The 27,240-nt window shown below is 39.1% G+C and overlaps 1 protein-coding gene across 4 annotated transcripts in view; it reads left to right on the forward strand.

Annotated features, from left to right (window-relative positions):
• The window catches only part of sox5 (SRY-box transcription factor 5), a 210,874-nt gene that overhangs the window by 92,117 nt on the left and 91,517 nt on the right, over positions 1–27,240 (forward strand). For all 4 annotated transcript variants that reach the window (XM_051890783.1, XM_051890781.1, XM_051890784.1 and 1 more), the window contains one exon: positions 23,004–23,077. In XM_051890783.1, coding sequence (XP_051746743.1) covers positions 23,052–23,077 — 26 coding nt within the window. In that variant the 5' untranslated portion in view covers positions 23,004–23,051. The remainder of the gene's footprint in view (positions 1–23,003; positions 23,078–27,240) is intronic.

Here is a 27,240-nt window from a genome sequence, read left to right on the forward strand (position 1 = left end):
AGCATAGTTTTTTTTTTATCCTATTATCTGTGACCCTAACAGTCATGTGGTTTATTTTTGGGTCACAACCCACCAGTGGAGATAGGAATCCACAATCGATCAGCAAATAATTATGTATACATGTATATATGTGATTGGATGGTTGGTTGCTTGCTTGCTTGCAGCTGAACGGTTGGTTGGTTTGTTGCAGCTGAACGGTTGGTTGGTTGGCTGCAGCTGAACATTTGGTTGGTTGGTTGGTTGGTTGGTTGGCTGGCTGCAGCTGAACGGTTGGTTGGTTGGTTGGTTGGTTGGTTGGTTATAGCTGAACGGTTGGTTGGTTGGTTTCAGCTGCAACCAACTGATTGTTCAGCTGCACAGTCGATTGGTTGGTTGGTTGCAGCTGAACGGTTGGTTGGTTGGTTAGTTGGTTGGTTGGTTGCAGCTGAACGGTTGGTTGGTTGGTTGGTTGGTTGTAGCTTAACGGTTGGTTGGTTGGTTGCAGCTGAACGGTTGGTTGGTTGGTTGGTTGTAGCTGAACGGTTGGTTGGTTGGTTGGTTGGTTGGTTGGTTGGTTGGTTTCAGCTGCAACCAACTGACTGTTCAGCTGCACAGTCGATTGGTTGGTTGGTTGCAGCTGAACGGTTGGTTGGTTGGTTAGTTGGTTGGTTGGTTGCAGCTGAACGGTTGGTTGGTTGGTTGGTTGGTTGGTTGTAGCTTAACGGTTGGTTGGTTGGTTGCAGCTGAACGGTTGGTTGGTTGGTTGGTTGTAGCTGAACGGTTGGTTGGTTGGTTGGTTGGTTGGTTTCAGCTGCAACCAACTGACTGTTCAGCTCCACAGTCGATTGGTTGGTTGGTTGCAGCTGAACAGTCGGTTGGTTGGTTGCAGCTGAACGGTTGGTTGGTAAAGGTCAATACTGGATGTATGTATGTATGTATGTATGTATGTGTTTGGTTGGTTGGTAGGTAATGGTCAATATTGGATATTTAATTGTGCTTTAATATTTTTGTCTATTTTTAAATGTACATGACCTTTGTCATTTAATTCTCACTTAACACTGTTAAATATAAACTTCAAAATGTATCTTCAAAATCAAAATGTATTTTTTATACTCAACATTTTAGCTGAACGGTTGGTTGGTTGGTTGGTTGCAGCTGAACGGTTGGTTGGTTGTAGCTGAACGGTTGGTTGGTTGGTTGGTTGGTTGCAGCTGAACGGTTGGTTGGTTGGTTGGTTGCAGCTGAACGGTTGGTTGGTTGGTTGGTTGGTGGCAGCTGAACGGTTGGTTGGTTGGTTGGTTGTAGCTGAACGGTTGGTTGGTTGTAGCTGAACGGTTGGTTGGTTGGTTGGTTGTAGCTGAACGGTTGGTTGGTTGTAGCTGAACGGTTGGTTGGTTGTAGCTGAACAGTTGGTTGGTTGTAGCTGAACGGTTGGTTGGTTGTAGCTGAACGGTTGGTTGGTTGGTTGGTTGGTTGGTTGGTTGTAGCTGAACGGTTGGTTGGTTGGTTGGTTGGTTGGTTGGTTTCAGCTGCAACCAACTGACTGTTCAGCTCCACAGTCGATTGGTTGGTTGGTTGCAGCTGAACAGTTGGTTGGTTGGTTGGTTGGTTGGTTGGTTGCAGCTGAATGGTTGGTTGGTAAAGGTCAATACTGGATGTATGTATGTATGTATGTATGTATGTATGTATGTATGTATGTGTTTGGTTGGTTGGTAATGGTCAATATTGGATATTTAATTGTGCTTGCTTATTTTTGTCTATTTTTAAATGTACATGACCTTTGTCATTTAATTCTCACTTAACACTGTTAAATATAAACTTCAAAATGTATCTTCAAAATCAAAATGTTTTTTTTTATACTCAACATTTTAATGTCGTGATGCCTTAATTCACTTGTAGCATTTAAAATGATCAGTTATTGGCCATAACATGAAAATAATTATCACCTTATAGTCAGAATTTTAATATTGGTGCATCCCTACTATAAACATTTGCCTGGTTCGAATATTTTATTGTCTCTTTAGCACTCTTGTAACACTTCTAAAGGTAAGATAGTCACATGTTCAGTCTAATTGGTTCCCTTCAGAGAAGTACGTGATTGGTGGAAGGCGAAAAGGACATTTCGGACGCAGTTATGGGTGAGGTCTCAGCCGGTAGGGGGTTCTGTTGCCCTGTCTGATGTCATCAACATGAATCGCTAGCAGGTCTGCCCCATTCAAGGTCATCTGCCATTTAGTATTCACAGCAAAGCTTGACCACACCACTAGGTCTCATAGCTAAATAATGATCACACATACTTTACCCTATTGCATTTTGAAAATAGAGAGAGGCTGTTTTCTAGCTGTTGTTTCTGTTGCTATCAGTATGACATGATGGGTCACTTTAGTTTCAGCACTGTAATTGTGTGGCATGGATAGGTGTATGCGAGTGGCACATGCTGACTGTGCATCCAGGGGCCATTTCAGTTTATTTATTCATTCTGTTCCATTTTGTCATGCACTGTTAAATGTTTAATCCTCTCATCCCTGCGGTTGGGGACCGTCAGGGGAATGCCGTCCTAGTGGTCACTGCAGTGAATAATACATAATGGTGTGTGTGTTTGTAGTGATGAAATGCAGGTGTCAGTTCATAAGATGTCTGTTTTGACGACAGTGTCTCTCTCTCAATCTCTCTCTCTCTCTGTCACACACACACTTTAAAACACTAGGTTGGAGTCTGTTAACTCTTCTGAAGGGTGGCCTGTCAGAGTGTGTTAGCTGATGGCTCCATTGTCTTTCACTCTCCGTGACTTCACTCACTCTAAGATAACAAGTTGAGCTCTCATAAGCACTCAGAGCTGCTCTGACTGCCCTCTGTCTGTAGATGGAGAGGATAAAACATTTATTTACCTGGAGTACGGAGTTGGGGAACATACCACCACTCTGTTTTTGATTGACAATGACAAAGAATGCTGTCATGTTGATCAGACAACAATCTAGAGCATCCATTTGTGTTACAGACATGAATGACACCTCAAATAGTGCAGCTTTTTGAGGAAAGTTATGCATTACTTTCTTAATGCCACCACATACTACTAGACTGAAACTCAAAGTTTGTGTTTATGTTGGTGCCCACTTTACACTAATCACTGACAAGCTGCATCAATTACTAGACCATCCCTCCTCCCTTATTATAGAAACTGTCCTGAAAATTCCTTTTCACAAAAAAAAAAACATGGATTTGCACAGAATGAGAAGAAAAAAGCCTAAATTTATGGACAAGAGCATTTTGATGATTACTTTTGTACTTTGTTTCTGCTGTCTCACTCTTCAGGATCATATGTAACATATAACTGATGACAGGTCAACAGATTTCATACAGGTTTTATGTTAGATTGTTAGATTAGATGTTTCAAATCAGATTTTAAAGAAGACTTTTTACAAGATCTCAGGTGTCCCCTGTGAAGTTTCAGCTCAAATTACCCCCATAGATCATTTATTATTATCATACTGTGAATACCTCTTTTTGGTATCTTCAAATGCAAATGAGCTGCTGCTCCCCACCCCCCTTTCCAGAAGAGGACAGAGCCTTTACAGTTTGTGCCTCAGATACTCTGACAACAACAAACAAAACATCTGTTTGTTTTTGATTATAATCTCTATCTATGATATTACAGTTCTTCTGCATCATGAAAGTTTATTATATGCATGCGTTTTAAAACCATATCAGTTTAAACCACTGATATGCAGTTTTTTTAGCACACACAGCTGAAGTACGTGCACAGAAAGCCAGCTGTCACACAGCGTTCTTCTCTTTCATGTCTTAAACTGTCAAAAACACACAAAGTTCACATAAACATTCAGTTATGTCTGTGAATGTAAACAGCTGGTAAAGAAATTGCATGTGTATATTAAATGTGTATTAAAGCAGCAGCAGCCTAATCTACAGTACCTGCTGCTGTCTATGCTGTTAATGTGAATCAAACAACAAAAGAAAAACAGAAAATCACTCACTGTTCTTGACTGAATAACTTAAGCATTCTTAAGTATAACTTAAGTATAAAGAATCGATTTCTTACTTGAATGCTGCTGCTAAATGCTCTAGCGAGGAGATAAACATGGCAGACTGTGCACAGCTCACTCAGGGGAGGAGCTAAGCTAGTAGGGCAGATTCCATCAGCAGCTGTGGGCGGGGCCTGTTCCACTGTGACATCACAATGGATGATTCTGAATGGCTCATTTTGAGACATCATTTCTGATTTATAGGGAAAATAACAAATGGAGTAGATGTATTTTTACCATAATAGGTTGGTTGCGTACATGTTGTGGACACAGAATTATGTTCAAAAACAGTGTAAAAGTGATCAATGAATATGCAAATTAGCCCCGCCTCCACTCGCTGGAGGTGGGATCCACTCAGGTCAACTTACTGAAGTAAACGCTGCACAATGGTATTGCTCTTTACAACACTGGACACAACAGTAATTAATATGATTAGCCTTTTGCTTGACTATGTTATCAAACAGCCAATAATGTGTTGCTAATGTTACACAAACCATGTTCCCGTTCACCATGTTAGAGTCAGATAGCTGCCTTCTAAAACCAGTATCCTTACAAACGCTTTGAACAACTCAGAACGTTGTTGGAGAAAGGCATATTGTTCATCATAACATCATAATATACGTCATACACCCGCCATATTGCTAAATCTACACGATTTTTCATATAAACAGAAAAATATACCAGGATAACCTGGCTTCTCTCAAGACTCCCCTGCTAGTTCACTGTTAATGATATGCTAAAGTCCACCGGCACGTTGACGTGATTGGTTACAAGGTAGTTTGTGACGTCACAGACACCAGTGATCTTTTTTTTTTCACTGCAGTTTTAAGGAGAATATACTTAGCAATGGTGTTGACATGAATTTGCACATGGTTTGTCTTAAAGCATTAAACACCACATTTAAAAACTTGATTTTCACTACAGGGCGTCTTTAAGTAGTCACTTACATTGGGTTGGCCTTTATAATTCAAAGAAGACCAATTTTAATGCTGCATCATACATTGACATCGTAGAGAATTATTTCCTGCAACAGTTTTGGAAGGGTCTTTTCTGTCCAGTCACTACAATGCCCCTGTGTACAAAGAACTTGACTGGCCTCCTCAAAGCCTAGACCTGACACAATACTACCAGACACAATTTCACAATTGCTGGTTTATGTCACTGACGCCCTCTTGTTTCCAAGAATCTGAGCATGCACACAAAACTACTAATCAAACCACTCCCTTTATGCAAATCAGCCCCTTGTTAACCCCAATCAGAGAGGTCGCTGGATGCTGCTTTCAACATCCCTCAATGCAGCATCTCCGCCACTGCTGTAGCCTCATGGGTAATTACAAAGCTAACCGGCTAGTCTGTCTGACAGCGTTGTGCCTCTATGCTCATGACCCCGGCATGACCTCTGAGAGTGTAGGTAATCACCTGTGTGTCCTGAGCTTAGATCTCTATTAGCGCAGAAGCACAGTTCAGCTCCACAGAGGAGGACGAACACACCCCACATTCATCTCCTCACAGTGGGGTCAGCTCACCTATAAGAGGGAGACTTGCCTGCCTGGTTAGCACATGGCCCAATGGATTGTAGGATTGCATTTCAGCTTGATGTGGCATGATAGGTGCTGTCATGCTGACTATGAGGTCTTTGAATATGTTTTTTTTTTTTTGGTTTGTTTTTTTGTAGTATGGCGAAGGATAGGTCAGAGTACTTAGAGTTTTGTGGCTTTTTGTCCATTTGTGGTAGCTTTGAGGTCAAAATTAGTAAAGCTGATATTTTATTTTACAGTTTTCTATATTTTATATTTTAATATAATATTAAAATGTTTATGAAGGAAATTGGGTGTTTCGCCAAAATTTTTAGTATGAATTGCCAGCCACCTGCACTTCCTGTAAACCTCTTTCACATCATTATCTGTTTTTCATCTTTCTACACTAAATGCTTTTCTCTTTTCTTTGTTCTGGCCAAGAAGGCGAGTGATTGCTACTGTATGAATAGTGTGGGAAAATAGCCAACAAACGATCTTGCCTACCATTATAGACGTGATCTAATTAGAAGTATAATAAGATCACATGATGTGGCCGTCCAGATGTATACATTCATGCGAAGCTCAGACACTTTGACAAGGGGCACGTCAGCTGTCCGCATTGGTATGCAGAAATGCTGTCCCAGCCCTAATGTATTCATGGACATAATCCCTCTATTGGTCCAACTGCATGCATATGCATGTTTTGTTTGGACCTTGTGTCCAAGAGGTTAGCTAATATGCTTCAAATGAAGAGCAGCACTCCATCAGAGCAGATTAACATCAGGTGCAGAATAAAGTCATGTGGTTCCTCTGTGTGGGGCTAAACCAGGATAAGTTGAAGTTTGTGTTTGATATCTATCTTTAACCGAGCGTTTTAGTGCCTTTTCTGTAAGCAGGTGTCAAAAGAACTGTGGATTCCCTGCTGATTCAGAGCCTTCTCACTGGATTTCAATCCCAGAACTCTAGCCACCATGTCAGAAGAAGCGACACAAAGCCTATTGGTGGATGGAAGGTTCTGTTCAGGAGTCTTACTCCTATTGTTGCCATGTAAGATAGTCTTTACGGGGAGAAACACGTTTGATAGAGTTGTGGGACGTCTGTGAATATAAGCTGAAGGACAACCATTGTCTCTGGGCGACCTCAATTTGGTACTGTATAGTTCTTTTTGCCACACTGTCTGCAGCCACAAAGCCACCATTCTCCTCTTCTTGCTCTCAAGAAAGAGGGATTAGTCAAATAACGCAACTGCGTGTCCAGATTTCTAACTATCAGACCACATTACAGAGCGAAGAATGAATCCTGGGGAATGGGGCGGAAGATGTTTCGAAGAACTTCTCTTTTAAATTACCTTTTCCACATCTTTGAGCTGGAATAAGTTGGGTCGGATGGATAGAGAATGATGGAAGCCCGTTAGGAATGTGGGGTATTTTTGGGATGGGGGGAGGGGAGTGGTCCAAATGCAGCTGCATTTCCTGTTTATTCTTGGACAAGTATGAGGCGCTCCATGGACAACAGGAGAAGCATTCTTCTCTTTCTTTCTTTCTCTCTCTCTGCCTTTACTTAGCCACTTCATCCTCCCATCTGGGCTCTAATACACATCATTCCTCCATTTTTTTTTTTTTTTTTTTTTTTTTGCCTTGCTTTTTCTCTCCTTTTTTCTGGGATCTGACTGAGGTCTTTGTATGTGACGGGCCAGTTTTCAGTGTAGACGCCCCTTTCATCACTAATTTTGTGGGTGCAACCCACCTCAACTGACAAGAGGGGGCTGTCAAATCCCACCAAAGACGTCTCATTTTCAGTCTGTCCATCCTTTGGATGTCTTAAAGTTTTGGTCCATTTGCAAACAGTTTATTGGTGCATGTTTCTCCTTTTACACTTTATTTTGATGGTCCACTTTGGACATTCAACTAACTATAAGTAACTTTGCAACTACATGTGAACTAACTCTCATTAGAGTATTAGTAGACTGTTAGGTCAGGGTTCAGGTTGGTAGAATAAGTTGACATAGTTGAAAAGTTACTTATAGTCAGTAATATGTCTGTTGGGGGACCATCAAAATAAAGTGTTTGTAGATATTAAGCAGACAGTCTACTAATACTCTAATGAGAGTTAGTTCACATGTAGTTGCAAAGTTACTTATAGGCCGTGTTTACTCCTGGTATTAAGATGCGTTTTGGTCGATCGAATCAAAAATAGATGGAGACACATACCCATTTACAACTGGTGTTTTAACCCATCTCCTTCGTCCACTTTCGACCACTTCTGTCCTGACTTCTTCGAGGGGAGGTTCTATGGGCGGGTAAATTGTATGGGTTTTTTCCAGATGTTTCGATCTACTGGACAAAATAAGCTCGCGCAATTTACATATGAACACGCGTAGAGACAAAGGAAAAACATACGAGAATGGTGAGAGAACATTGTTCTTGGTATGTTTTTCATCTTCAAACCAAACTTTGGTCTCCAGTTGACAAAGTTTTAATCCCTTCTAGTTAGCGCACTTCCCATAATGTTTTCACATCAAGTCAGTAGGCGGAGAGTAGGCAGTCTTTTGTGGCTGTTCGAATGCATTCAACCACATGAGCATCTACACTATGAAAGCAATCCAGTAAAATGCGTTTTCGACTACACTTGGAAGTGGTCAAAAGTGGACAAGCTCAAAACATTTTAGACCCCGTTTACACGTGTTTAGTGTCGTTCAAAACGCATCTTAATACCAGGTGTAAACAGGGCCATAGTTAGTAAAATATCTAAAGTGGACCATCGAAATAAAGTGTTACCGTTATTCCAAAGGAAAACAATCTTCGAAAGTCTCCATAAACGTTCGAAATGTAATAACTTTTCACTTCTAAACGACCTTCCTTTTTGGCTCACGTCACCAAACCTTCGTAATTTCAACCCCTTCAACCACTTTTCATAATTCAATAAATTTCCGATAGAATCAAGTCTAGTCTTACTTTTACTCTTGATTCACTTGGAAAGCTGTCATATTACAGAAACAGGTTGCAACTGCTGTTGCATCATGATGCAAACCTATTGAACATTACCTGAACTTGATGCAAACCTATAGAACTGTTAAATAAACCACCTGGCTGGGTGTTACTGAGCAGTGATCTTTCATTTGCCTTCATCAGTGCTGTAGAAATTGTCTAAATCTTGCATTTTACCATCATCTCAGTACTGAGTTTAAGACATCAGAGATGGCCTTTCTGCTCCTTTCTCAGTTTCTTTCTTCGAGTTGACTCTTTAGTCTATCAGGTGCTGTGAGCATGTCAGAGGCTTGAATGTGCCCTTATGTGACCCTCATTGTCCTCAGACGGGAGACACAGAGTGGGGACTTGAGCTGACCTGCCTTTTTCTATTGTAAGACGTCTGAAATATCCAGAGAACCAAAGCAACAAACGCCGGGTGTCACTCAATGTTGCTCAAACTTTTCCATTAGCAACTTTGTGAAAGTCACACTATTCAAACGCAGGCTTTAGAAATGATGCCCAATGTGCTGAATGACCTTCTGGAGTCGCTCATAGAAATCTGTAAACAGACCATTGTGAAGAAGGTATGAACTTTAAGAGCCTGCAGTTATATACTACTCAAAAATATATTATTAACTCCTTTAAGAGTCCCTTGATATTGAATAGATTGAAATGAGTTTGTACTTTTCCTTCTCTTTTGAATAAAACGTTTTCTAAGTTCATTTTCTTTCAATCATTTTGTATTATTTCCCTATGTTTTGATACATATAGTCAGGTTTCAATAGACCAATACAAATGTCACAAAGATATATTTTTTCACCATTATAACAGCATCATTTAGGAGAAAACAGACCAAGCAGTGTGTTGGAACAGTAAAAGAGCACTTCTCCTTGCTTAACTTCACCTCTCTGTCATTCTGTCCTCGCCGAGTTTTAGATATAATGAAGACGGAAGATGAAACAACAAGACAATTATTTTTGCAAGCAGATTAAAGTGCCATCCATCATGCTTAATTGCCTTTTTAAGATCGGCCCACATTCAAACTCGTGCTGTTTATTCTTCAAGGTTAAATTTGCTTTTGTTACCCGTTATGTTGGAGAAGAATAAACAGCAACCAGGTTGAATCAAAGAGCATGTCGGATGCGGTGCGAGGACCGCTAACCGGTCATTTCGGAACCCTCCGGTGGACTGGGACACGCTACTCCGCTCCTAATGTATTCATTACCGAGAGGTGACTCGCGCCGTGAATCGTGTTGGCAGCTCACAGGTGTTCGTCTCTTTCATTTCTTCTGCTCCCGTTCTTGTTTTCCGCCTCGCTCATATTGCACGCGCACACGCATGCACGGGCACACATGCCCGCAGACGCGTACAGCTGGTTCGTTGTTGTCGCAGGTCTGAAAAACAAAGCTTCAGCAGATGGTTGTTTTAGTGCCAGAGCAAAGAGGATCTACAGTTCCATCACCATGGTCACACACACACACATACACGTTTACACTCACTTTGTCTCTGTCTTGCTTGTCCTTTTCTCTCTATCTCTGTAATGTTTATCAAGAATATGATTCCCTCTTAAACTGTGTCACTTGCTGCAGTGGCCGTCCTGCATTCTGCTTTAATGAGAGCAGTGGCACTTTTCATACACACACCTACACTTTGCCTAGCTATTTAAATGAGGACACACCTAGACGTCTGTTGTTGTTGTTGTTGTACAACAGTTAGTTCTTTCCCATGAATTTTATTGGTCGAGCAGTTTTCCAAGAGTGCTAGTATTTAAAAGCACTGGGATTTTTCCTTGTTTGTGTGACTCTGCACTCTTAGAAGAAAAGGTTCTATAACTTTAAAGGGTTTTATCAGGCACTTCATACAGTATATAGAACCATGTAGGGGTTCACATCATGAGATCATTATATGGATTTAGTTTTAATAGTTTTTATTTAAATACGTTTTTTTAATTAAACAGCTTGTAAACATACTTTTTCACTAGAAAAATTGAAATAACCAGTTAAACATGAAAGTATTATGCAATCAGCGTTAGGGCTGTCAATGTTAATGCGTTAACGCATGCGATTAATTCAAAATCCTTAACGCGTTAAAATAATTTGACGCATTTAACACACTTCAATCTGATGGTTTACTTTGCTGGATATAGGCAATGATGGCAAAATTGACATGTTAAACAAGATAAATGGTGTATGCTTAATTTCACGATAAGCGTGCGATTAATCGCGATTAAAAAAATTTATCTATATATATGGGTCAATGACGTAATGTCTTTTTTTTTTTTTTTTTGTCCAAAGGCCTTAATAATAATAATAATAAAAAACAAAGATATGACATCCAAAGTATGTAAGGTAGTACAACTAGATCTCTTTTATTGAATCCAAAAGGTTTTAATTATATTTTGCTACATATAAAGGTATTTTAAAGATTTTGAATTGTCAAAATGTCATTCGGTTTAACTGTCCAAAGGCCAATACAGCAATACAGCATTTCATTTGTGTATCTTAAAATGTAATAAATGTAAATTTTTTTTTCTGGCATAATTTTATTACATCATATATCACCATAGTGCGTAAATGGTATTAAAATTATGTGTAGAAGTTGTTGCTTTATAAGAAAGAATGTCCAGAAAAATTAATTTCATTGATGTTATTCGGAGTAACCAATATAAAGGGACCATTTTGGATCAAGTCATGTGGTCAATATCATGTGACAGGATGTGACATCATTCAGACACCTGCAAAGGACCACATGGTCGTGAAGCAAAGTAACTAACTCTCTCTTAACTATTTGAAAAATGCATGTTTTCACTTGCTCATACGCATGTCCCGAAACATCAGGTCATTCGGTACAACCGCTATAAAACATGGAAAATGTTGTAATATTTTAAAAACTTGTACTAAATATAAAATGTTTGATCGCCCTTTAAGCTAATTAGCTAGCTAGCTAGATATCAGTCTGTTAGCATTGTTTGAAAATATCGTCATTGGTATAACCAAAAGTGTCATTTGCTAAAACCGAAATCTTGGTTAAACCGAATGACGTTTTTGGTGACAAATTTTCTCCATGATGTAAAAATGACAAAAGCAGTGTTAATTGATTATAAAAATCACATAATCTCATTGTTAACATTTAATAAAACCTCAATTAATTTTATCTCCATTATTTTATTTTTTTATTATGACCCATATATATATATATATATATATATATATATATATATATATATATAAATAAAATTGTGTGTGTGTGTAGTTTATTATTAATAATAATAATAATAATAATAATAATATATATATATATTTTTTTTTTTTTACTGTTCTGTGACTCAAGCTCTTTTATCCTGAAATTGTAAAGCTGAAATGAGCAGAAATTGTTTGTGTGTTCACATACTAGTGTGTAACTGTGTAGTTTGTGTGCGGAGAAATGGAAATATTATCGATTGGCTCTGTCAGTCTGACCAGCTATCAGTCCTGCCCCTTAACAGGCCCTAAAGTGCAAAGTTCACAACACAGTTGTCTCTCTCATGTTGTTTGTTTTCCTGTCATAGACTTTCCATTGCTTTGTATTGAGCTAATAATATTTTCTATCCCCTAATCCTGCGCCTAACCCTAAACGGAACCCTCATACAAATCGTTTTAGGTTTTCACTAGGATATTCCATTAGTTCATTACATTAATTTTCATCAAGACATAATTTATTAGTGTAATTAAGCTGATTTCAGGTCTTACTTTCCTTGCCAGCACAATGTCAGCAAAACCTGACCCACACACCGAAACACAGGCATTATGAGAGATTTATTATGATTTGTGAAGAATCTGAATCATAATGCATTTCTTTTGAATTTTAGCCTAAGTAGCTTATTTTAGCATGTGATTATGTTTGAATTCTGTTACCTAATTGACCAGGTGCTGTAAATACACTCAAAGGATATCCACATTCACACACAAACGTGTGTTACTCATGCTATGGGACAGGTTTTTATCACCTGTAAACTATTCCTAACCATAACAACTTAAAAAAAAAAAAAAAAAAAAAAAGCTGGTGAAAATGCATTTTTAAATCTGATAAGTCCTATAAAAAAATGTTGAAAATTAAATTTGCTCTACAAACTGTGTCAATAATCTGTTGTGATGCTCCCATATTTCCATGTCACCGTGGCAGCTCGTCACCATGGCAGCAGAGGAAGTGGATGCTTCGCTGCGGTCATTTGGCTTGAAAATTTGATCTCCACACCAAGATGACAGTGAAGATGTCACAAATCAAATTATGCTCATTGTCGAGTCGGGCCTGTGAACAGGACGGCCGCGCGCGCACAAGTACAATGCACACCCATGCAAGATTCTGTTCTTGAATTCTGATTAAATCTTGATAGATAATAATAATACTACTAATAATATTATGAATATCAATAGTAATATTGAATGGGCAATACATGATATGAAGTTAGGTACTGCAGATGCCTCATTTGACTGCTTTGGTCCTAATGGACCTTTTGGATTTAAAGTTCATCAGGGTGGAAACAAACTGTGGATGCTCACTTTATATAGTCTTTTCCTGTTTATGTAGGCAGTTCTTAGCCAAAACGAGCTACAAAGTGGACGAGACTTTGCTGCAATTGTCTAAAGTCTAGCTTTGTGAGTCTAGATCAGGTCTACTCAAAGGAAACCCCCTATGCTGAAAGACTGGAATTCCCGCAGGAACTCATAAAAGCCTAATTTAACTCAGTTAACACATCAGAAGGTTGTTAGCATAGTGTTCTTACCTCCATCGATGCCTTGTTTAAAGCCCTTAAGATTTTGGCACCTAGAGTGCAAAGTAACTGCACAAACCTCTGATCGCTGGGCACGTAGCCATTCACTCCAGCGGTTGCCGCCGCTTGGGGACCAGAGCTGCTGTCTCCGTGGTAACGGTGTGGCACTGAGGAGATCGAAGGCTGAAGTTCAGCTGTATTGATCTCGCACTGTTCCCTCTGTGCGCAGTCACTCTGAAAAATGGAGAACGAGAGACGGAAAGTGAAAATGACTGAATGGTGGAGCCCTCTGTTCATTTCCCGTGGCTCTCCGACACTTAGAGACGCACACAAACATACGTGAGCTAGGAATCTAAGGTGTGAATGCTGACAGGAACCTCACACTGTATGTAGTTTGAAAACTCCTAAACCTTATTTTGAAAAGAGATAATGTCAATTTTCTGTTGTTGTTGTTACATATTGTGTGTTCCGCATGATTTGAGAATGATCCAAAGTGAGTCACATGATCACTGTGCTTATTTGTTTACAAAACCCTGAAACTTCGGTTTATTCTGTTAGATTTTTGTTGTGATCTCGGACTCAGAGACCACCAAAATTCAATGAAATCTTTGTTGAAAGCATCATGTTCTGCAGCGCAATTTGATTAACAGGTTAAAGTTCTCACCATTTTTCCATCTATCTTCTTCTTTTTCTCAAATCCCCCCAGCCCTTGCTCCTTTCTGTCTCTTTCGCTTTGCTTTCTTCTCCATCTTCTATTTGTATCACCATGATGGTTTCATATCTGGATCCAATCTCCTGAGAAGAAAGCCTCCCACACTTTTATACAAAACGGCTGAAATTGTATTGAGTGTCATCCTGAATGAAATGGATGGAAACCTTGACCAGTTGTCGCCCCCTTCAAGAATCCAGGTGCCTGTGAGCGCACAAGCGAGTTCACCGCGGTTATTTGGAACACAGACTCAGACAAATTGGCTCTATGCTTTTTGTAAAGTTGACAAATTAACGTCTTCATCGGCGCTCATAGCGGACGTGTTGCCTTCGGCGTATTGGATATTAGTTTCTTTTGAGCGAGAACCAAAGAGCGAGTCGTGCACGTGGATGCCATAATCTTCCTCATGTTGCAAGGAATGTTTTTGTCATCTTTTAAAACTTTTTATTACTTACTACTTTTCACTGGCTGCTTGAATCATGACTAGTTGTCTGTTCAAAGCACTGCAGAGGACTGTTAAAGACTTTTTATGGGTTGTTAGTTAGTTTTGAACCACTGATGGTGGAAATGGAAGTGTCCGCTCTTTGAAGGCCAGAGACGGACAGTGGCGACAGCCCTGCCACCCCCCTCCTCCGCTGGGCCGTAGAGAGACGCTCTCTCTGGGCTACGGCTAATTGTGGAGAGCTCAGGAAGACCATCATTAGCACTCAACGCCACACATGGCCACCAGATGTGTGGCTGGCCATAGAGACTGCCACGTTTCTCTGTTTCTCTCTCTCTATTGCTGTCACTTTCTCTCGCTCTCACATGCCTCCCCCCTCATCTTCCAACTTAATAATCTGCCTTTTGTTTCCATGCAGGCTATTGTTCATTAAGATGGCCTCTGCCGTGTAAGAGAAGTCACTGGGTACTGAATAGCATTCTTTGTAACAAAGAGACGAGAGAGGGGTATAGGGCGGGGGTGGGGTCGGGGGGGGGGGGGTTGAATCTGGGGGGATTTTGTGTGTCCCTCTGGTATTTTTATGGCTTGTTTGTGCAGTCTGAGAATTGGACATTGTAGTTTGTGAGACTGCGATGTACCTTTCCCTGTTTGTTGACCATACAGTCACGCTAGGCACTTTAAGACCTTTAAAGTTCATTTGAACAAATCCATAGTCCTCTGTATTAAACTTACCACAAAATTTGTTGTATGGAAATGAAGATTCCCTTAACTAATGCAGAGCAGGAGGTGTGTTTTTACTTTTCTAGGTGATCAGACGTACGATTTTTACCTGGTGGGCATCCTGAGTCATTTCCAAGACCCAAAATACCAAATCCAATTGGTTTAGGCCAGTGTTGTTACAGGATTGATTGACTGACTGACTGACTGACTGACATTGATTAATTGATTAATTGATTGATTGATTGATTGATTGATTGATTGTCATTTCAATTCCGTGTTTGGTAGTTTTCCCTTTGTTATTGTTGGCTTTATTTCAGTTTTGGTTTTTATTTTAGTTTAATAGTATTTAATATTTAGTTTAATATTTTAGGGCTGCCAAAGTTAACTTTAATTCATTAATTTAATTATTATTTAAAATAAATATTATTTAATTGTTATTTCATTTATTTAATCTGTATTTTCATGTTTAATGAGGACAGGTTATAAGTTTTATTATATACAATGTACACTTAAATATCAAAAACTAAAATTAATACATTTTATTTTATTTCAGTTTGCTTTGGTGTCACAAAAATGTCTTTCAGTTTTACTTTTTTATTTGGGACAGTTGTGGCCTAATGGTTAGAGAGTCGAACTTGTAACCTGAAGGTCGCGGGTTCGAGTCTCAGGAAATGTAGGTGGGAGGACTGAATAAACAGCACCCTCTTCCACTCTCATTACCCACAACTGAGGTGCCTTTGAGCAAGGCACCTAACCCCCCAATCTCTCCCAGGTGCCTCATCAAAAATGGCTGCCAACTGCTCCGGTGTTTATATGTTCAGTACTCACTGCTGTGTATATGCACTTGGATGGGGATGGGTGAAATGCATAGCACAAATTCCAAGTATGGGACACTATACTTGGCTATATATATATATATATATGTATATGTATATGTATATATGTATATGTATATATATATATATATAATTTTTTTTTGAGTTTTTACAAGTTATTTTAGTTTTTATTTCAGTTAGCAAAACTGTTTTACTTTAGTTTTTATTCATTTTGATAACACTGGATTGTGCTCTTTTGAATTGAACTAGTAAGCAAACACCCTAGCAACATGCTAAACAACCATGTAGCAACACCCTGACAACCATATACACAACACCTTATCATGTTAGTGGATGCGCAGACATTTTATTCATAACATGTCCAAGTTTTGCTGTACAGTATTTAATGGTGTAGAACATGTTTTGCAGTGGATATATGTAGCAGGTTTTCACGTTTTACTATGTGCACGTGTGTATTAATGCGAGCGTTTATGCGTGTGGATGTCTGTGTGTCCATGTCCTTTTATGTGAATTTATGTTTTGTGTGCCTGTGTAATTGTTTCTATTTGTGTTTGTGTCAGTAATATTAGGACATTCATACAAGTTGGTATATAATAAAGAAAACGAGCCATTCTTCAGGGGTTCTGCTCCAATGTCAGAGAGGCAGCGGTTGCCATGGCACTGTTTACAAACACTTCTCCCTCCCTTTAGCCTTTCTTCCCCTCAAGCAGAGGGGCTGGTGGGGAGGTGAGTACAATCGATTCACAATCGAACCGACATTACTCTGTTTGGAAGCTAATGCACTTTCGACTGAACTGGAAGAAAGAGGAGGGGAGAAGGAAGAGGGGAAAAAAAACGCACACAACAAAAACCAGTCGGAGAGTGTGTTACGCAGAGGAAAAGAAAGGGTTGTATTGAGGCGGAAAACATGTTCTCGGGGAAGAAATCAATTAAAACGAACCTTTAAATTACGCCGCATGGCCGCGCAGTGTCTGTTAGGGGCCGGGGCACTGCTGCGGTCTGAGCGAGCGACGAGCCGCGAGGGCCCACAACCGCTGTGAAAAGTGCTGCAATAATGGCAGACTGGTGTGAGATGTCAAGTTGTGGCGGCGCCTCCGCACTAAACTTTCTTCTGTGTGGGATTCGCTTGGTTTGCCGCCAAATCCTCATTGCGTATGGAAGGCGTTCCAATTTCGATTCAATTCAATTGTATGCTTAAGGAGTCTTTCACAATTGCCATTGTCACCAAGCAGATTAACAGAATTGCATGGAGGTGTCGTGCTCGCATACAAAACAGTCTCAATTAAATATTTATGTCTGGGAAAATGAGCCCCTCCTGCACGCTAAAGCCATCGCTAAGAAGCCCGTTATGAGATGTGAATGCATAGTTTACTTAAAAATTTAAATTCTGTCGTCATTTTCTCACCATAATGTCTTGTCAAACGCATTTGACTTTCTTTTATAATTTAAATACCAAAGAAGACGTTTTAATGAATGTTCATGCTGCTCTTTTCCATACAGTGAAAAAAAAAATATGGTGGACAGGGGCTGTCAAATTTGAAAAATTAAGTAGATAAAGTACATATGAGTCTTCTGAAGCCTTGCAATAGCATAATGTAATAAACAGACCAAAATGTAAGACATTAATCGCTTAAGGTGCAGTCACATTTAGTGTTGTTCAGCAAATTTTCACGGGCGAAATTCAGTCAGTTCAATAGGAATCCACTCAATCGCAAATTTCACATGATGATTAAAGATTTCCCCACAGATTTCGCAGCTGGTCAAAGTTGGTCACATGGATTTGCCATGCTGCTTGGTTTTAAAGTGACTTCTGTGTGTGCTGTGCTTCAAAAAATTACCGTACTGACAGTAGACAGACTTTTTTCCTTGCAAAATTATGCCAAAATTTCGCTAATCTGACTAATCTAGTTTTGAAATTGCATGAGCATAAGTAAATGATAAGTCCTCTTGTGGAGTTGAAGTAGAGGGTTCTTTATCTGAGGGACTGGGATGGGCCTCCTTGCGGAGCTGCGCTGTAGGCCCTTCCACTGTTACAAAGACAGGCCTGTATAAAGAGTCAGGATGTGTTCTCAGTTATGCGTCCGTACCACAGTGTCTTGTTTGTACAAGGCTGGCCTCAATGTTGTGCTGTTCTACAAGGCCATGTGGCTAGACATAGCTGAGTGCCTCTCGAAGGAGCCACATCAAAGGGCCCTGTATTCAGAAACAGACAGGTTGAGCACGTTACCTGCACGGAACGGCTGTTTAGAAACGGGAGGGCTGTATTAAATGAAACATATTCAGCACTCTCAGGTAATTACATCAGCATGTAAAAGTCTAATTAGTGATCTCCGGCGGGACACATCTACTGACACTAATTAAATATAGTCAATCTTGCATTCCCCTCAACCCCACCATTTACACACATCCAGATTCCTAACACACCACACAGACAGGTGAGTATGTGTGTGTGTGGTTCAGGTAAACCCTGCGTTATAAGGACAAAATGTCTCCACAAAGATGGCAATATCCGAAATCCTTGTCCTGGTGGGGAAATTTTTTGGTCCCCATGAGGAAAACGCCTTATAAATTACTTCTGTGATGGTTAGGTTTAGGGATAGAATATACAGTTTGTACAATATAAAAACCACAATTTTGACAGATATTCATCAATAGATGGTCTTCCTTCCACATATTTTTATTCAAATTTTGAGAATTCCCGCATGTTGGTCGACCATATGGTTTTGATTTGGTGGACAAAAGTTATTGAAATATTAATATGCAGTTTTATTTTTCAAAAAATATATAATTAAAGATTATACCAAAGTATTTAATCATTTTTTCTTTTGAAGAATTTCATTCTTTTATTTAGACTTTTTTTCTTCTTTTTTTTTATATAAGAGATATATTCAAGTCATTGTGTGCATGAATTGCATTTTTAATGTCATTTTGAATGAACTGATATTTTGAAATTCCTAGTTGAAGGAATCTATTCATAAATTCTTTGCCTCAAGTCATGTGACTGAATAATTCTGTAAATAAACCTAAAAACTAACCAGTGGACCAATACAATAATAATATATGTTTATGTTGAATATAAAATCACAAGATCAACAAATGTAAGTATGACAACACATAACTACCCCGAAACTCTCTCACAGCGGCCTGGGCTGCACTTATAAATAATTCTGGCCCTGGTGTGTGAAAGCTGGTATTTAGGAAAGAGGGCAGGGAATAGATATAGATCGGATACAGCTGAATGTGTGTATTGTGTCTCCGTCTGTTTTAAGGTTCGACTGTGGGCCTCCTGTGGCATTTTTTTCGTCTTTCAGTCAGTGGCCTTTGACCTCGAAGTCCTTCTCTGATGACTGCGTTTGTGTGTGTGTCTGGTTTGGAGTGACTTGTGCACGGTTACAGTACTAATTTACTACCCCACCGTTTGTGTCTCTTCTAATTAAGGCCAAGTCATGGCAGACTAGAGCAGGGCCCCATCTTACGTCTGCTCCTTATTATACATCGAGCCCCGCACACTCTAGCACACAGTCACACACACAAACGGAGAGATTACCCTCAGGTCCAGTTTAATCGCTTTCTTCCTTCAAGTGCAGGCTCGGGGGCGGAGCATGCTAATTCCGGCAGGGGGTCGCCAAGGTAGCAAGGGGCTGCAAGGGCGGGACAATGGCAGTGTGCAGGGCATTGATTTGAACCATACCTCTGCACATTCCTCCACAAAACACAATGAAGTGCATTATCCTGCTCAACTAACCCCCCTTCATCTCTACCCCTTTCCTCTTCTCTCTCCAACAAAGAGCCTTTCACCCGGTAATGTCTAAAGCTTCTCGTCCCACTTACTAACTGTTCTCACCTTGGACACACACATATGTGTGTATGTCTATATATACAGGTCTACAGTGCCACTTTGTATACATTGGAGCCCCAACTATAAGGTGTTGAGTGTTGTCAAACTTTTCTGGTTAAACTTCACCCAAAAATATCAATTCGGACACTAAAGAAGCAGTGTAGTTGTCAACTAAAACTATTAAAAATCATTTTCGTTCATTGAAATAAAGCTGAAATAAAATAAAATCTAAATATTCGATTGAAAAAGTTAAGCTAACTCAAATAAAATAGGTTTAAGTACTAAAATTACTAAAACTGAAATAAAAATAAAGCTAAATAAATATAAAAACAAATAAAAACGAAATAGCACATAACAAAATTACTAAAACTTAAACTTGATTAAAAAAAAGAAAATTACTCATCCTCATGTCATTCCAAACCTGTATGACTGTTTTTTTTCCGTAGAATATAAAAAGAGATGCTTTGAAAAATGTCAACGCTGCTCTTTTTCAATGAAAGTAAAGCATATTGCGAGAAAAGTACAAAGCAACACCATAAAAGCACCATAAAGAAGGTCCACATGATTGGTGTGCTATAATTCAAGTCTTCTGAAACTAAATGATCACTTTATTTGAGGAACAGGCTGAAATTTAAGTAATTATGCATTGGAAATCTCCGTTATGGCTCTCAAGTCTAATTTGCGCTTCTTTCTAAATTTGCCCCATTACAACTGATTACATGCAAGAGCGAAAGGTGCTTGATGTCATGTCATGAGGGTGATTAAATAATGACCTCTTTTTTTTTTCATTTTCGGGTGTATCGTCACTTTAAAAACAGTATGAATTGTTCCTTCTTATTTTTAAGATGGCAAAGATTTTTATTTATCAACCAACTGATTTGGGGGCCTCATTGCACACAAAATGACAGGGAATTTATCTTTGTATCTGTTTCTTAGCAAATACAGATTATCCTTTAACTCATGTGGCTGTATGTTTGCATATCAGTAGGAGAGAGAGAGAGAGCAGAAAAACACTTAAACCATTTTATCGGACTCGTTCGTCGTGTAAACAGCCCAGAGTAAACAGTGTCAGGCTCGAGTGTCGAGTCCAAATCTATTCCAGAACCGTTCGGTTAATTAAAGCCATCCTTCCCCATGTACAAGCGAACAAATCAGCTGTCTTAATTATGATAATTAGCAGCAACATCCTTTCAGATTCCTGCACAAAAAAATAGAGAAATTGAATCGCATGATGCCACTCGTTAACGAGGTCGTCAGTCAAGCAGCGCAGCTAATTACGACAGGAGGGAGATTTCTCTTCAAAGAAACGCAGTGATTTTTCACCAGCGAGTCAAGGAAGATGCTCACACACACCACGTCTGGGTTTCCCAATGCTATCACACACGCACACTCATATATCTGGACCTCTGCTTGTAGCATAACTTCCTGTATACGAAAGCGACTCTAGGGAGGTTTACGAACTCGGCCGGTATATATTTGTAGCTCTGTTCTCTTTCACTAACCGTTTGGATGCCGTTTTAAATGGTTGACTGCGTCTCTGTGCAGCCCGTCGAGGTCATTCCAGATGCTTCAGCTCCCATTTAAAAGAACAAGTTGCAGCAGCCACTGTCTGAGAGTGTACATCTGTATTTGAGAGAGACAAGAGGATATTGTAGATGTGCACTTATGTAAGTGTGTTATCTGTGTGTGTGAATGTGTGTAGAACAGGGCTGATTGAATTAGAGTAATTAGAGACAGCTCACAGTGTCAGTATTAATCACACTGCAGTCTCATTATGGGCCCTGCACATCATTCCTTTCATCTCGTAATGATCCTCAGTCACCAAGTCACACATATTAACCCACATCCCCCGTTTCTCTTCTCTCTCTGTCTCTCTTGTTCCCTTTTACACACAGACATGTATGCATACATACACATAAGGCCTATTAAAGGTAACCCTTACCTCCACACACACACATATTTATATTAACATTATTTTATTATTACATTTTATATTTCTTTAATATTTATTTAAATGTAAAACATTTATCAATTTTTATTTTTATTTATTTATTTTTTATTTTATTTTGATTGATCAGCATTTAAGAGTCATATACTGAACGTTCAAATACTGAAAAATGGTTGTGTACTATACATATGTACAGGTAGCTGTAAAAATATGCATAGTATATATGCATATACTAAATTTTTTTTTATTTTATACATTTTGTTGTAGCAATACCAACCATAACATTTAATAAAATTTTACCACTTATAACTTAACAGCAAAGGAAATGCCCATGCATTATATTTATTTTATAATATAACTGTAATATATTTTATAAGGACCATTTCAGAATTAAATTTTCATATTATTATAAATTGGCATTTTTTCATATATTATGAATATATATATATATTCAGTACAGAAAGCTGTGCATTAGCAATGGCAAGTTCAATTAATCAATCTCACTGACAGAAATGTTGCAAAAATAAACCTTTGTTGAAAGAACTCATATCACTTCTAGGCTGAAGTTTGCCCATAGGGATGTAACAGCTTCATTTTGCAGATATTTTCTATGACCTGATAATACCAAAATTTTTAAGCCTCAAGCAGTATGCAGCATCCCTGCAGTGAAACATGGTGGATACTTTAGGGATCCTTCTGGAAACTGGAAAACTCATAAGGATAGAGGGGGAAAGTGGATGGAGCTTAGTCCAGATAAACCCTGGAGGAAAGCGTGCTGAAATCCGGAAGAGTGCCTGGACCTGGAAGATGACTTAGATTCTAACAGGACAATGACCTGTAACATACTGAGTAGTCAGACTGGAGTGGCTTGAAACCAAAATAGTTAATGTCTTGGAGTGGTCCAGTCGATCTCAAACCAACTGAGCACCTGTGAAATTACTTACATGCTGTTGTTCAAAAACTTAAAGGGGAAAAATTGACAAAAATGAAGATACACGATGACAGAGACTTGGAGATTAACATCTGACATGACTGCTGACAAATGTGTCCAAACTCTGTTAACTCTGAGGGACAAATACTTCGCTCAGTTTCTTTTTTTTAATTTTACTTAATGAAATATCATATGATTCTTTTGGCCTTTTTCTTTACATTGCAGTTCTTGTTGTAACACAGTTCCTGAGGTAATGTCCAAAGAACATAAAGGCACTGTGCATATGCACACTAATCTGAATTTTGTAATGATTGTGTGTTGCAGACTGTTCAGAGCGATCTGGCCACACATTCACAGTCACTATAGAGAGGAATGAAGACAGGTGAAGCTGAAGACAGGTAAGAATCGCAGCTCATGGTCACTTCTGGGATTTTACTATAAAAAATAAAACCTAGTAAACAGACACATCTCATTTCCACAATATAAACAGGAAAATTGGGCTTGTTGGCACACGCATAAGATATCACAAGGACTATCTATACTTTGTAACAATAAGATTTTGTGTTAAATGTCCAGTTACACATGTGTCCCACTCTAGGCTATTTATGGTAGGTTCCATTGTGTCAGCTTACTCCAAGTGTGACAAGTGTGGCATTGTCACCAGCGGTAAATGTGTATCCAGTGAAGTATACATTGTTTTTTTTCCTCGGCAATAACAGCGGAAATGTTCAACATCTTGTTTGTAGTCAAGACTTTTAAGGTATGTGTCTTTTCAGAAACTGACTGTTACACACGCACTGTAAGAATGTATCTAAAGAAAAGAAAAGATATTTAGCATTTTATTGCATTAGTCATTTGGAAATTACAGATCTCTGGTAGAAATACAAGTCAATTATGGACAGATTAGATTTCAGATTGTCCACAAGCTTGGAGTAAATGGGTTAATTTAAATATGCAACTTTTTAAATTCCTGACATAATGAATATCAGTCAGCTTGCAAATAATTATCTTATAAGTTAATGTCAATTGTGTTTTATAGCAGAAATTAACATCCGGCCTGGGCTCTAGTTCAGGTGTCTCGTTTCTGCTCATTACATGCTGAAGTTGTGTTTACACAACAGCAAAGGGAAAATATCCCTGTTTAAGAAGTCTCCAGTGTTCCCAATGTCATTATTCATTTTTTTCTTTTAATGACTTTGAAATAATTATTTGGTTTGAGAAGTGCAATCCCTAATAAGGTGTATCAGGAAAAACAACAGGGGGAAAAGGAATCAGGGGAGCTGCGTCTTTTGAGTACAGCCACTGTGTTTGTGTTAATGAATGCAGGTTGGGTTAATGACGAGGAATAGACTTCAAACAGCGCAGTGAGGCTGTCTGTCTCTGATGGGGGTCTTTTTGATGCTTTTTCATAACCGCTTCTAAGAATAAAGTCTTTGCATTGGCTGCTCTCATCTCTATATTGCACAGTGTCACATACATGCTGAACTCTGATCAGGGCTTTAGGTCAGCAAGATTGTTGTAGAAATCCAGCATAACACTTAGTGATTGGAGATTGAAAATGGCTCGTCCAATCACTGACAGCCGTCTTCATGTGCTCGAGAGGGATGCACCGTGACAGTCCGTGAAATCATTTAACAGGTCTGCTGAGGTTAACAATGTGGGCTGATTTGGAATTTTAAATAACTTAAGGCATCATATTATCATCAAGGTAGTTGTTAAAGATTTTTTTTCTATAGGAAGCATTTGGTGTGTGTAGTGTGTGTGAGTCGCAATACAAGTCAGACCACATCCGTACCTAGTATGTGAAGTGATCATTAAATACATAAATATATGATTTTAGGGCTGTCAAAGTTAATGTGCTAATTAAGTTGGCATGGATTAAGTTCAAGAACAGTTGCATCTATATTAATGGTGTTCCTTAAAACGGGATCATCATATTTGGGGGTCCAAAATAACAGCCTTGTATCTGAACCCTCCTTCATACCTTTCTATATCTGCATCTGTTTTTACACCCTCTTTCAGTTTGTTATATCCTATCAGTCATTCTCTTTTTATCTGTCTTGTTTGATGACATAAGTGCATGTTGTCTAGCTGACTGAGGGCTGTTTAATTTGATCTAACCAGATGAAAACAAACAGGCTGTTTCATCACTCATCTCTGTTCTATGGACTTATTTCCTTCCTTCCTTCCTTCATTCCTCCTTTTTCCGGTCTGCTTCTCCTATCATTCTTTTGTATACACACCCATTCCATTTGCTTCTCCTTCATTTCACTCTCTCTCTCTCCTTCATTTGTTCATTTTCTTTTGTTCTCTCAATCATTTCCTCCTGCTTTTTTCTCCCCCACAAGCTCTATCCTGCTTTCCCTCGCACTAACTGTGTTGTGAAACACCTTTGCTGTGTGTTCGGGGCCCGAGTCTATCAGGGCCAGTGTGTGTGTGCGAGTGCGCGTTTGATGTGTAGTGCTGTCCGCGCTGCTCTGTATGCTGGTGAGAAGGGGATCATTATGTGTGCTTGTATTCGAGTCGTTTTTATTTAAGATGCCAGACAATGGACTGGTGATTGAAGAAAACAGCAGGCTGACAATGAGTCTCTGTGTCTGATAATGCAGCACCATCCTGCCGGGCAGCTTTAGGAGGGCCCCGGCTCATTGTGGCTCAGAGGAGAAAGGGAAAGAGGGAGAGAGAACAAACCCGCTGCTTAGTAGGAGGAATATTTTGTCGTGGTATGTCATTATTTAGCAAATTTGTATTATCTCATCATGTTGTCTTCATTGTAATTGCGGCTAATTAGAGGGCTAGTTAGAGGCCGGGCTTTGAGGCTAGCTTTAGCGTGAAAGAAGCCCGCCGATTAGCACTCTCCACCGGAGGAAGCACAGAAAGGGGAGATTAATCTGGTTACCTTGACGACACTCGCTTCCATCTGCGAGGAACAATGAGGTTTTGTTTCTTTGGATCAGTTCGGATCAACAGAACGTGGTGCTCTCGCTTTAACAATGCCCAATTCTGTCTAACCTTCTCTGCCGCCCTCCTGTTTTGGGCCCCCCTGCCACCTCCACTCCTTCTCCTTTAAATCTTCATCCCCTCATTTCTTCAGTACTCAGTTTTCTCGCTTCTTGATGTGCCCCGTGATCTTTCAGACTTGTGACTTATAAAGTCTTTAAAGTGTGTATTAGGGATGGATATTGTGGTTGTTTTGTCTACTTGACAGATAAAAGATAAATCATCCAACTACTCAAGTACTCAACAAATACATTACCCAACTATTTGACAAGTTAATCATCTGATTCCTAGACAGGTAAATCACCTAACTACTCGACAAATTGACAGATAAATCATCTGACTACTCGAAAGGTATACATCATCTGACTACTCACATATTCAACAGGTAAATCCTCTGACTATTTGAGAACTCAACAGATAGAATATTCGACTTCTTGAGGGGTAAATCATTTGATTACTTCTAAGCTCGACAGATATAAATCATCCAACTACTCGACAGATATACCTGTCATGATTTACCTGTCAATTTACCTGTCGAGTATGTGAGTAGTCAGATGATGTATTCGAGTAATCAAATGATTTACCTGTTAAGTGGCCGGATTATTTATCTGTCGAGTAGTTGTATGATTTATATCTGTCGAGATCGGCAGTAGTCAAATGATTTACCCGTCAAGAAGTCGAATAATCTATTTGTTGAGTTCTCAAATAGTCAGAGGATTTACCTGTCGAGTATGTGAGTAGTCAGATGATGTATTCGAATAATCAAATGATTTACCTGTCAAGTGGCCGGATTATTTATCTGTCGAGTAGTTGTATGATTTATATCTGTTGAGTTCGGCAGTAGTCAAATGATTTACCTGCCAAGAAGTCGAAGAATCTATCTGTTGAGTTCTCAAATATTTGGAGGATTTACCTGTCGAGTATGCAAGTAGTCAGATGATGTATACCTTTCGAGTAATCAAATGATTTACCTTCCAAGTGGCCGGATTATTTATCTGTTGAGTAGTTGTATGATTTACATCTGTCAAGTTCACAAGTAGTCATGATTTACCCTTCAAGAAGTTGAATAATCTGTCTGTTGAGTCCTCAAATAGTCAGAGGATTAATCTGTCGAGTATGTGAGTAGTCAGATGATGTATACCATTCGAGTAATCAAATGATTTACCTGTTAAGTGGTCGGATTATTTATCTGTCGAGTAATTGTATGATTTATATCTGTCGAGTTCGGCAGTAGTCAAATGATTTACCCGTCAAGAAGTCGAATAATCTATTTGTTGAGTTCTCAAATAGTCAGAGGATTTACCTGTCGAGTATGTGAGTAGTCAGATGATGTATACCATTTGAGTAATCAAATGACTTGCTTGCCAAGTGGCCGGATTATTTATCTGTCGAGTAGTTATATGATTTATATCTGTCAAGTTAGGCAGTAGTTAAATGATTTACCCCTCAAGTACTCAGATGATATATATCAAGTTCACCAGTAGTCAGATCTGTCTAGTTATCAAATAGACAGGTAAATCATTTGACTACTGCCGATCTCAACAGATATAAATCATACTAC

The sequence above is a fragment of the Ctenopharyngodon idella genome, chromosome 4, assembly GCF_019924925.1.
Source record: "Ctenopharyngodon idella isolate HZGC_01 chromosome 4, HZGC01, whole genome shotgun sequence".
In the NCBI taxonomy this organism is placed as follows: domain Eukaryota; kingdom Metazoa; phylum Chordata; class Actinopteri; order Cypriniformes; family Xenocyprididae; genus Ctenopharyngodon; species Ctenopharyngodon idella.